Genomic DNA, 13,068 nt, shown 5'->3' with positions numbered 1-13,068 from the left:
CTCCCATCAAAGTCGCTGGGCTCCCTCATCCCACTCCTACCCAGTCGCTGGACTCTCCCCACCCCATCACACACCCAGGGCTCTCCCCACTCTGATCCCATCACTATCCCATGGTTCCCGCCCATTGTGCTCCCACCATAGTCCCTCGGTTCCCCCATCCCGTTCCCAACACAGTCTGAGGGCCAGTGGCGGCTGGTGAATCTTTTTTAAGTGGAGGGGCATTAAGGGTAGGTTCGGGGGGGTTTCCCCCTGTGAATTTTTTTTTTAAATAATAGGTTAAAATGTTGCATTGTAGAGCATACTTTTAACAAAAAATGGGTAAATAGCCAAACAGTTTGCAATTGTTGCTGGGAGTCCAGGGGGCAGGCATTGATATTTTATTTCTATCGCGCTCGTACACAAGTGTTTCAGAGCGTGACAAGGCAAGGGAGGGGAACAGAGGAGAATAAAACAGCGATCTTACTAGGCCCAGTGACATTGAGAACGCGCAAGTGTGAGGGGAAAAGTGCATGGAAGGGGGGAGAAGTGGAAAGTGCGAAGCAGAGGAGAAACAGATAAATAACAATAAATAAATAATAAAGGCAACAAACAGTGGTAGTGCAGCCAGCAATTTGCAAGTGCTACGTTTAAGGCAGCAGACGGAGTAGGTCTGATAAGTGCAGGAAGAAAGATGGTTCTCCTCAAGTTTTAGAGTGGCAGGGCGCTGTTCCAGAGGGAGGCCCCAGCCGAAGACGGGGATCTACCCCCAGCTCGTTTCTTTGATAAACGACTGACCCTGAGGGAGTTGGAGGTAGAGGAGTGAAGAGCTCGAGAGGGGAGGTATTTGCGGAGGAATAGCTGAAGGTATTTTGGACCGAGGCCCCAGAAAGCCTTGTGGACAAGGCAGAGGGTTTTGAATGATAGATGTCCGGTAAAAAGATACCATCCCTGTCCCCTGGGCCCCACTGGTCCTAACACAATGAACATGATTATGTGTATATGCAAGCCGCTGCACATTCATACAGCAATCACTCTATCATTCACATGAGCATCCATCACCATACACTCACTCATAACGCATCCATACACATGTTTAAATAAAAACAATGAACATAAACGTACCTTCTGCATTGGCCTGTGTGTGGGTGCTGCTCCAGCTGCTCTGTCCGTATGTGCGAGGAGGCGCAGGAGCTCCCCCTCGGACATACAGACATGCAGTGCCCCAGCCAGCATTTCCAATGAGCTATGCAATGCTGGCGAAGCAAAACGCCCCAGCACTTGCATGGCTCAGTGAGCATGTGCGGCTGGGGAACTAAACTGAACTGTCAAAGGGAAACAGTGTTTCCCTTTGACAGTTCAGCCAGCCCAGGAGCACTCCATTAGCTGGATAAAGCAGCTGAGGGAGTGCTCACTGTTTCACTGGGCTCGCTCCTTAGCTCCTCCATAATGGGTGAGGGGCCACTATGCAGTTAGTAATGTTGACCATTGTTGCTGAATATATCACAATTTACTTACATTTTAACACAAAGCACCCCTTTGGGTACTATTGAAACAGTGGGCTTCATAACTACTCTGGCGGTAGCTGTGCCGGTAAAACCGGCACGGCTGCCACTGGAGTTGCATCCGGGTCTGGCACCCGCGAATGGGCAATTACTAGGTCATGCCGAGTTAGGCGGACATGATAATTGCCCTTTCGAAGGTGCCGGTAGATCCCCATTCCCATTTGAGCCCCATATGGCTCAAATGGGAAGGGGGAGCTCGGATGCACCGGCACCGTTAATAACGGTGCTGGTGCATCCGACGAGCTGAGGTCAGACCTGGCGGGGGCTGTCAAGCACCCACGAGCACAACTCTTACTATGGCGGAACGGTAGCAACGGTGCCGGTAGCTTACCAGCACCGTTGTTACTGGTCCGCCATAGTAGTAATGAGGCCCAGTCTGTGACTAAAGGAATGAATATCCATTTACAACTGTGGGCCACTTTTTCATTGTTGCCTGAGACAGTTTCATGCTTCAGCCCGCCCATGTGGGCCACCCCTGCCCATTTCTTCCAATCTAAAAAAAAAAAAAAAAAAAAAAATCTTTTTTCATGCTGAGCTCTCAGGGCCCCCCTGGGATGCACCCGCGGACCCCTAGGGGGTCGCGACCCACAGTTTGAATACCACTGGTCTAGGGGTATCTTTCAGATTGATCTCTAGTATCACCGGGGAGTGATCAGATAGCTTGCGCAGAGGATTTTGCAATTTTGTAGTGCATGTGCAATGTTTGAAGATACAAACCAGTAATCTATACATGACTCGCTATCATGCACAGAAGAGTAGAATGTGCACCGTCTACTGGTTGGGTTGAGTACTCTCCAGGCGTCAAGCAGGGACAATTGCGGAAGGATTTGCATTAGAGTTAATGCCGCCCTAGTAGGTGTCCTGGTCACTTTGGCAGATCTATCCAGGGCCTGGTCTAGTGCGACATTAAAGTTTCCTCCCCATATAACATTAGGTGCAACGTGTTTAGTAAGGATCTCGAGCATATTCAAGTAGAAATCGGGGTCGTCCAGGTTGGGACCATAGGTGTTCACCAAGGTTATTTGTTTCCCCGCTATTTCCCCCCAGACCAGTACATACCTGCCCATCAGGTCCGCCAAGTGGCCCCTGGCATGGAAGCCCAGCAAGTGATGTATAAGAGTGCAAACCCCTCTGGACTGCGAGGAGTAGTTTGTATAGTAGCGCAGTTTGCCCCATGTTGCCAATATTTTCTCATTAACCAAGCTCTGTGCGTGTGTTTCTTGCAACATTAGAATATGTGGCCCGTGCCTGGTGACATAGTTACCAACTTTCCCGGCTTTCATTGGATTATTTAGGCCTCGGACATTCCATGACAGCAGTCTGATCTTTAACCCATCAGCCATTTTTTATGTATACACATTTGTAATATACTGTAACAGCCTTGAGTGTACAAGTTACCAACATTTGAGTGGCGCCAGTGCCTGCGAGACCATATTTCAATTAACCTACAACTTCCATCAATGCATACTTTTTCCCAAGACTCAAACTCGTCTAGGTGGTCGTGATAATACAAAACATCCCTGTTTTCCCTGTCCCCCCCTCCACCCACATCATCTGCACCAACTTGACGATGAACACTAGTAACTGTTAGGAACATTCCTGAGAGTGCTTTGTTGCCATCACGAGGCTACCCGACCGGGCTCACGGCCAGCTTAACATTACTTGGAGCCCCCATGGGAGCCACACACTCCGAAACACAAAAGGCGATGTTGGAATATATATGTATATAGGTATATGGAACGAGTTACCCGACTGAGTTTCAGTCCTCCACTGCAGGCGGGTGTCTCCCATTCTGTTCTGGTCCGGTCCACGGCCCCTGGGGCGCAGCGGGATGGTGGCTTCCACATAGGCCAGGGCTGCGGCAGGAGTCTCAAAGAAGTGTGCCCTTCCTCCATACTGGATTCGCAAATTGGCTGCAAATATTAGTGCATATGGGACCTGTTGTGCTCTTAAAAGTTTTTTAACTAGCTCATATGATCTTCGACTTGCCTAGACTCCGGTAGCAAAATCTGGGTAGATATGTATACAGCTGTCTTCGAAATGCAGTGTCCCAAGCTCCCTTGCCATCCGAAGGATCGTGTCTCTGTCCCTATAATTGAGCCTTCTTGCAATGATCGTGCGGGGCGGGGGCCCCAGGTTGCCGCACCGGAGCCAGAGTGCGGTGCGCACGTTCAATTAGGAAGTGTTCTGAGAAGGAGTTTGCTCCGAAAAGGGGTTTGAGGAGTGTTTCCACGTGTATTTCCATTTTATCTTTGCCAAATGACTCTGGAACTCCCACGATTCGCACGTTGTTTCTTCTCGAACGTGATTCCAGATCCTCACACTTGTTTTGTAATTTATTCAAGTTCTCTCTGAGCTGGGCAATATCTTGGTCATGACATGCAACCGTATCTTCGGTTGTTCCAATCCTGTTCTCTGCCTCAATCAGTCTCAGGTCATGCTTGTTGAATCTGGTTTTCAATGTTCCAATGGTCGTTACGATATCATCCAGTTTCATATTTAGGGATAGAAAACCATTTTGGACTATGTTGGTCAGGTATTCAACCCTGTCTCCATTCTCCACGCCGGGTTCAGGGTTAGACGCCGATGGTGGTTCAAGCTCGCTGCTTCCCTCCTGACTGCTTGTGTATGAGTCCATCGGCCCTTTCTTCTTAGCGCTTGCTCCCTCTGCCATTTTGTCTTGCTTCCTCGTGTTCCCCATGACCCTCGAGTTGTTGGGCGTTAAGGATTTATTTACTCAACGGATGTTTCTCGGGCCGGAGCGCTCTGATCAGGCGGCCATTCCTTTTGTGCGCAACAGCGCCCCCGCCCCCCAAGAGGCATGCATTTGAGAGGGGGGCTGTCCTCCTTATCCAAGGTTACAAGTGACTTTCATCTCTCTCTGAATATCAATTTTCTTGTATTTTTCCCTCTCTATCATCGTTCTAAGCCTAGGGAGACATTCCATCGCCTGGACCAAGTACCGGCCCTCAGCTACTATGTCTCTCGGACGAGGGATGTCAGGAAAGATGACCAGCTCTTTGTGGGTTATGTTGGTGTAGGCAGGTCTGTGACTAAAAAGACGCTTCTGCATCTCAGAATTCTTTTATCCGGCTTACGGGGATGTGCCTGATGGTTTGAGGGCTCAATCAACCAGAGGGCCTGGCTTCCACCTCTGTTCTGCATAGGGGCATCTCTGTCTCGGACATATGTTGGGCAGCTGTGTGGGCTTTGCTGCACATATTTGACAAACATTATTGCCTGAATTGTTTGACAGAGCAGAATACACTCTTTGTCAGAGCAGCCCTCCAGCATTTTCTGATGGAGGTGGTATTTTCTCACTCGTCTTCCTCCTCCAGATTTATATACTGCTATGGAAGCCTATCAAAGATGTGGAATCTCTGGGAGTAAAGAATCCATTAAAAGAACAAATTACCTACCTCACAGTAATGTTCTATCTAATTGATGTTCATCCCACAAATTCCTCGTCGCCCTCCCCACTTGCCCTTTTTGGCGACTAACTTGTACATCTCGTCTGTTCTGCGCAGCCTCTTTGCTGCGGAGTGCTCGGGCAAGAGGCAGAGCTGAGGTCATATGGCATGGCCACTTCATATATACTGGCCCAATGTCATTTCCAGTGTGGGGGGCGCCTTGGCACCGGGCAGAGCTGAAGAAGAGCTGCCCTGCACCCCCTGGTAGTGAAAAGATTTCCAATGACACATGGCATTGGAGATGTACTAGCAAAGATGAGGAATTTGTGGGAGGAACAGTACCAAGAGGTAAGTAATTTGTTTTTTACAGTCACGCTTTCTACATCGCAGATGTGCCATTGTCAGCAGTGTATATCTAGCATCTGTATAATGCACTAATCTACTGCCTCATTGTGAAGAATCCTGCGGATCCCTCACTGAAAGCCTGCCTAAAGTGTCCTCCAAGGTGGCCAGGGGAAGCAAGTGCATCCTGATCCCAACCCTGCGGGTGGTTACTGCGGGGGGATTACCTGGGTGGAGACGAGGCCCGGGTTAGTGAAGCGATTCCGTGGAATGAGACGCAGTATTTTTCCTCTGCTAGGGGGAGTCTTACCAATATGTCCCAACCTTCTATTACATCTGAAGTGGTAAACCCTAAGGTTGTAACAACAAAACATATTATACCTAAAGAAAGAATCCTTTTTGCCCCTAAAATCAAATGCCCTCCTCAATATCAAAGGTACACTACAAGGTATGGCAGAAATGTTGTCTTCTCTAAATCATTTTCCTTTAACAAATTCAAAACCTACAGCCCCTCTGTAAAAATTACTAAGTGAATTAAATCTACCCTTAAAAATATACAAGAACTAGAAAAACCTAACTTTGATAAAGTAGACTACATGTCTCAGAATCCTATAGGAACTGAATGAAGAAGAGGGCTGAAGAAGCATGTAGCTTTAGAAGTCAGGAAATTAGGCCTAACAGCCTTTGCAAGGGTCAAGCAATGGACATTAATGGCTTACACCTGAAACCAATTTCCCCACCTATGAGGCATACAGAAGCTGCAGCAGGAGAAGGAGAAGGAAGAGGGAAGGAGCTGCCGCAAGAGCTGGAAGGCTGGCAGTAGTAACAGAGTACGAGGCTGGCAGTTTATGAGGAAGTGTGATCACATAAAGGATGCTGGGATGTGGAGACAGCAGATTTCACCTGCAAATTCTGAGATGGTCCTCTGTTCGCAAACCCTGCCTGGCCATGGCTGCACTGAGAAAGACTTGCTGAGAGTGAAGGGTATCCCGGGTGTGCCTAGTGTCTGTAATTGCAGAGAGGTGACCTTGCTGAAGCCTGAGGCCCGCAGCAGAAAGCAAGCTGAGGGACATAGGAGCGAAGGAGACTCCCAGTTGGCGTGGCCAGACCTGAGACACCCATGCTGCAGAAGGGTGTGAGTCCCAAGTCTGCTCAAAGCCGTAAAAGAAGTCTGGAAGGCGAAGAAGCTTGCCACAGCAGTGTTCCTGAAGCCGGTGAGTGAAGCTTGGCGTTCAGGTTGTTAGGGAAAATTCTCTGTAAAGGCTAATTTCCCAAACCTAGTGAGTCCCCCAGCAGCTTTGCTGGATTTTTGGGGTTTATTTTTTTCTCCTGCTAAGAGTGAGACTCTTTTCCTCCCACTCGTAGACATGATTTGAGGTGTTCCTTTGACTTTGTATGTGTTCTATGGGCTATGGGGTCCTTTTCCCCATAGGGTTTCATGTGTTATTGATATGTGGGTTACACAGCACCCTCTGTGCCGTAACCCAAGGGTGTCGTAGCGACCCCCAAACATAGACTCCATACCCTGGGACTGACTACTGTCTCCCAGGGCATGTAAAGTCACCATTGGCTTTACTAGTCTCAAATTGTGAACAGAACCAGTACAAACCATCATATTGTGGACGTACTGGTCAGGGAAATTCGATTGCCCCGGGGTCTGTTGTTCGAGGGGGCACTGTCCAGTCCCCCCCGACCGAGTTTTGGCTGGTGGCAGTGGATACTACTTTTTATATTCGACCGCAAATATATTCCTATGGGATTTTCCCATTGTTCGAGGCTACCACTTTTTTAAAATAGCCTCGAATATACCGCCGGTTTATTAAATTAATATAAATTCACTGGTTGGTATTTTTTGCCGAAACTTGGTTCCAAAATGGCGTTTGTGTTCGCTTCTGTGACTCCAACCCAAGTCGAGCCCTTTGTTCCACTTTTTGGCGGGCTTCTCCACAGAAGCCTCCAAAAGTAGTGCCACCCTGTCTGGGTACCACAGGGGGTGTGGGAGGGGGTTTAGGCACCCTGGACTGAGTTGCCTCGGCAACTCAAGTCACACTCTTGTGTGATTGGCCCAAGTGGTGAGTCGCCCGGCTCACCGCTTAGCATGTTTGAGGGACAGCTAGGCTGAATGAATGGGGGTTTTCTGCATAAAAGCAGGGCTTTGGGGACTGGAACTTGAGACGTCGCCACAGGACCTAAAGAATCTGAGGTGGGAGAAGCCGAGCCGACCTGCAACGACGACACCACCGGTGGAGCCCTGCTGAACCGTCTCACCACTTTTCCTGACGACAGAGGAGATCTCCAGCCCGGAGAGTCTTCTTCCTTTGACTGGTGGGGATAACCAGTTTGCCCATCTTTTCACCTTCCTGGACCATCTCGTGGCCGTCTTGCCCGTGCCAAGCACCCCGGCAACCGGAATACCACGGTTTACCACTACCGCGAAGGAAAGGGTGGTACCTTGTAACCGGGAAACTCCACGGCTGGTTTCTTCCCTGGCAGTGCAACGACCTTCAGCTTTCCTCCACGTCGAGACCTCCTCTTCCTCTGGACGAAACACCGACTTGCACCCGCTGCCAGGAACAACTGCCCCCGCTGGAGCGTTCTTCCCACTTTCAGGTACTGTGTCCCGCCTGGCTTCCCTTGTGACAGATCGTTCGGGGTGACAGTAAATTTTCGATTTTCTAACCTGGGTTAGCCTGGGTCCTGTTAACTAACTTTTCCTGACTTGATCTCAAGCTTTTGTGAACTATTTACAAAGACTCTTTGGGCATAACCCCACTGTGTGATCCTGGACACATTTTGCTTGCTCTCTCTAAGAGTGGGCCTGGCATTTGAACGTCCTTGCTCTCCAGTAGACTTTGCCTAACCTGCCTCACTGTGGTTGTTTGAAAAGTATTGAGATGTGTGTGCTTTCATAACTGCCTGTTTCCCTCCCTTTTTAAATAACTTATTAGAGTGCCATTTTACATTAAGCGCTCACCTCTGTCTGAAAATAAGTGGTGTTTCTCATTAAGACTTGTCTAATAAGTAATCAGGGTTGTATATATATATAATAGTGACTGTGTGTTTAATTTACTTACCTCTTTTTGTGCTAGTGTAATTTACAAGTGTGTCTTTAAACAAATAATTATATACTTTTACACCAAAGCTCTGGTCAATGTTTGCTTGTGCTACTGTATCTCTGTACCTATTGTGTATACTCTATATACTGCCTAACTCATCTTGAGAGAGGTCTGACTGCTCAGCCACAGCTACCAGGTAAATCTGGGTGGTACAGACTGCTACCAATTGGGTTTACTGCCAACCACCTGTAGTCCTAAATCTTTTGCAGTGGTCCCTAAGGCAACTGCACAGGTTTCTGCCTAACACAGGTTCACTCAGAAAACCTTGCTGGTAACTGTAACCAGCTCTAAAGTGGTTAGTGTAAGAGTAGAACAGAGTATAAACTGTTCGTTGTTGTGAAAAGTATTGCGAACAATGGAAATGTATCAGGGCACTTCTAGTAAAAGTCATAGTGCTTGCGTAGGAAGAAAAGAATTTAATTTCCTATTGTTGAACTATCAACATTGCCAGAGTGGTCACGTGTCGCAAATTAAAGAGGGAACGCTTGCTGAAACATTACTAAAAGCCTAACGTTGACTTTCACAATTGTTACAAGGATTTACAGCATCAAAGGAAGGTCACATGTGGCCAATTGTGATTCCTGACAGGAGTTGGAAAGCATCTCTGTGATAATACATGGGAATACAAGCATTTGCAGTTATTTAAGGTTAAAGATCTTGCTTAAAGAGTGGTTGCGTTTACCTAGATCTGTTCCTCCTTTGAAGACTGTAAATTGTAACATTAAGAACAAGTATTCTTTAAAGATAGAAGTTGTTCTACTATCGAGAAGAACAAGCATTATCCTGTTTAAATCTATCCACCTGATTTGCGAAGTTGTTAAAAATCCACTATCCTCTGATACACGTGTGACATTGTTACCAGAAGCTAAATGTGTGACAATTAAGCTTCAGGCTAGCTACTGGAACCAAGAACATGTGAATAAAACTGGGGAAGGGAGCTGGGTGCTTGTCCGAAGATTAAGCAAATAATCTGTAATGCTAAGGATGCTGAAGTTGAGAGAAGGCCAGTCTTGAAGCAGAAGCAGCTTACACATGTGGCAGTAAAACAGAGAGAAGAGGTCAATAGGCAGCCCTTTTCTAGAAGTACAGGAAAGATGAGTGCGTTGCCTACCTGTAGAGGTCGAAGAGTCTTGTCTTTTAATGCCTTACAATTCTGAAGTACAAAGTTGAAGTAGAAATACCAGAACTGTGGTTGTGTATTATACTGTCAGTAGATGTTACATTGAAGTTGGTTGAAGTAGTTGCATACTGCGGAACAAAGGAGTCTGTTCCTACAGTAACAGTAGTAGAAGGGTGGTTGTCAAGTGGAGATAAACAACCCACGCAGAAGCATCCTGACAATTATACCAAATGCACTGCAGAGGTCATAACGACTTGTGAAGTTGTAGGAGGAGAATTTGTTAATCTATTCTTTGAACTGTGGCAAAACAATCTTGGAAAGAGGATATCCAGGATTACTATTGATGCCATTTTCTTGGCTGCAATTGGAAGGGAACCTTTTCAACTGAAAGCTGAAGAACTGTTACCAGTGGATTTTTGTTTGATTCACTTTTGTTTTAGTTGGACCTTCAAGACTTTACTTTTTCTTTTGAACATTTGTGAAAGTTAACTTTGAACAATCCTGGGGAAGGGATTAACCCAGGACAGATTAAGGTCATCCAAATACTGGTTAACTGTTGTTTGTTCTTTTATGTTGTTTATGTATTACTTTGAATGTTTGGTTTAGTGTGAGGGCCAGTTTGTATATGTTAGGAGACATTCCCTTAGCCTTTTGACTAGGTAGGGAATTCCATGATAGAGTAGGATTAGCAAGGAATTGTTTGAACTTTTTTTCTTTAATAAAATGTTTGTGGAAAAAAAAACAGAAGCAATTGTCCACCTCGCATTACTGACCCCTCACACCCATGTATAGTGGTCTTTGTTCTTGGGTAGACCAATCAACATTTGAAAGTAGCCCTGAAGATATTCTCATTGTTGTCTTGAACCCTGTATAGCTCCGATTGCCCGTGGTAGACACCCCGAAACAGGAGAATGGAACTGTGACTCGACTGGACGAGGGACTAGAAGACTTTTTCAGAAAGAAGGTCATCGCTGAGAGCACCAGGTAACGTAGTAATTTCAGACCAATCGATACATGGGGGAATCCACTGTTTTCTTTTACACTACACCTGAACGACATATGAGCTTTCGCATACAGCAGAAACATTTGGGCAGGATGATCGGTCGCGTACTGCCAGAAGCATATGGGTAGGAATACATGTCATCTTGCACCATGCAAATGGCAGCGGTTTGCGATATAAATCAACTTAACATAGCATAACATGTGAGCTTTCACACAAAGCAGGAACATCTGTATAGGGTTATATACAGTCTTTTACATGGGTTCGAAGTACTGAGCAAGCACAATGTGCAGAGGGTAGAAACATCTGGTCAGATAGCATAAGTAGCTAAGCACGGGCAGGGACAATGTTCAGTGGACATATGCTTCTAAGCAAGCGGTATGACCAGTGACCATGAGTTGGAGTAACTCAGCAGTGGGTAGGAACAGCTGAACAATGGTTGAACATATCTTCGTAGGGTACATAACTTCATACATGGAGACAATATAAGGTTTTAAATCATGTATTTGGGTGGCCCAATCCATTAAGGTGGAATATCCAATTTATCTACTTCTAACCTTGTTAGGTATTGCTGATGCAATATTTCAAAGCTAAAGTGTTACAGAAGTAGTAATATCCCTCAGTTTATTTATGTATTGCTTATTTATACGATGCCCCTAGTAACTAGATTGCTTTGTGGTGCCCCAGGTAAAAAAGGAAGGAGGGGTGGAGAGGATTGTTTGTAGTCCTTGGGATGTAGGGATTTGTTGAGTGCGGTGAAGGTGGAGTGTAAAAAATCAGATCATAAAGCAATTTCAAACTTTCTTAAGTTCAAATGTCTATCTTTAATGTCAGATTAAAAAGTCCATCTTGTTGCAAGTGTGGGCAGCTGTGGTTTAAAAAGCAAACAAGAAGATTAGCTGATAAGTAAACAAATAATCTTTCTTTGAAATCAGACTGCTTGCTGAAGTGGCCGGCAGTGCTACTGGTGGTTAAGTGAAGGTGGCTGGGGTACAGTAAGTGTCGGCCCAGGGTAAACAATTTGGGGAATTATCCCCTAGATGTCAAAGGCTTGTTTTAAGAACCAAATATTCAGAAGAATTCAGTATCTAAGGTGATTCTTCTCATTCTGAAAGGGGAGAAGGAAGTTGTTCTATATTAGCAAGAGTTACTTCTCTCCCTTTACTCTAATTTCCTAGCCCCTTCAGCTCTACCGTGAGTACATCCCAATCATAGGACTGAGGGGACTGAAGGACTGAGCATACAGTAGTATTTAACATTGGTTCTGATGGATTCTTGTTTTCCTCTGCCAAATCTTTAATTCTTAATTGGTCCGACCTGTCATTGAACTGCACTGGCTCCCACCATCACCTTCAAATTCTGCTGCATCATCTTCAAGGCCTTTGCCCTCAAGTCCCCAAGCTACCTCGCTGAGAAGCTCAGTATTCCGAAGGCCTACGATCCCTCAGAAGCAAGGACATGTGCAGACTTTAACTCTGCTGGTGCAGGAAGGAAAGAACCAGAAGACATACATTCTCTGTCTACGCCTCAGACTCTGGAACTTCCTCCCTGTCCACACTGGACTTGCACCCTCGCTTCTTTATTTTACAAAGGATCTCCAGACCCTCGCTAACACCCGGGGGCACACACCCTCCACTCCTCATCTAATCTCGGATTGGGCAATCTGCTTCACCCTGTCTCCTCCCCTAGTTGCTTTTAGATACCTTGCTGTCAAATTGTCCCCCCCTATAAGTTATCTCTCAATTTCGTTGTGTTGATCCTTTGAGATCTGCTTCCCTTCCTGTGTACTTCGTGCTATGACTTGTAAAACACTCCATTGCTTCACTAAGGTAAGGCAGTGCTCAGTAAATACCATAATAATAATTATTAGTATTTTTATTAATTCTGCCTGTTTTCCTTCAGTTACATTGATTGTTCTTGATCCTACTGTGGCTAAAGGTAGAACTGAGTAAACTGGCACAGTGGCCAAATATGTAAGAAACTGGTGTAGTAGCTTAATATGTAGCTTAGTGTATCAATATTTTGGTTCAGCATCTACATGACACCCTAATGGTGTTTTCAAGTGCTTCAGTGATGTTAAACATCTTTCCGGAGTTGGAGCCTAGTAGCTAGCACTACGTCATAGAAAAAGATTCTGCAGTTGAAATCAAGTTTGCCTTATACCAATTACTAACTGGAAGACCCATTTCCTTTCTTCGTAGTTTCAAAGATCTCTTGCAGCTGGTGAGATTCCTCATCTTGTGAAATATCACACTTGACGCAATCGGCACCTGAAATTTGTTTTCATCCACCAGGTGGCACCGTTCGTCTCCATCCTCAACTTTCTCTAGTCTGTTCCATCTTCTGCTGAGACAGTGTCCACAGCGTGACGGTATGCACATAGCCATCAACACATTTTCGTCAGTTCCTGTTTTCCGAGGCAGCGCGTCACATCCTAAATTCGGCTACAAAGTCTTTGAAACATGTCATTGTTCAATATCAGTGACAGGTCATCACGCATGTCTTTTCTCTCTCAGAAAGGAGCACGATAAGGAGGAGT

At 46.0% G+C, this 13,068-nt stretch overlaps 1 protein-coding gene across 2 annotated transcripts in view; it reads left to right on the top strand.

Moving 5' to 3' along the window:
- The window catches only part of CARMIL3 (capping protein regulator and myosin 1 linker 3), a 2,002,476-nt gene that overhangs the window by 1,239,419 nt on the left and 749,989 nt on the right, over nucleotides 1–13,068 (top strand). For both annotated transcript variants that reach the window (XM_069633925.1, XM_069633924.1), the window contains exon 32: nucleotides 10,404–10,513. In XM_069633925.1, coding sequence (XP_069490026.1) covers nucleotides 10,404–10,513 — 110 coding nt within the window. The remainder of the gene's footprint in view (nucleotides 1–10,403; nucleotides 10,514–13,068) is intronic.

The sequence above is a fragment of the Ambystoma mexicanum genome, chromosome 13, assembly GCF_040938575.1.
Source record: "Ambystoma mexicanum isolate Mex_15411 chromosome 13, UKY_AmexF1_1, whole genome shotgun sequence".
Classification (NCBI taxonomy): Eukaryota; Metazoa; Chordata; class Amphibia; order Caudata; family Ambystomatidae; genus Ambystoma; species Ambystoma mexicanum.
Note: the sequence above shows the minus strand (reverse complement) of the source record. Positions and strands in the feature narration are given on the sequence as shown.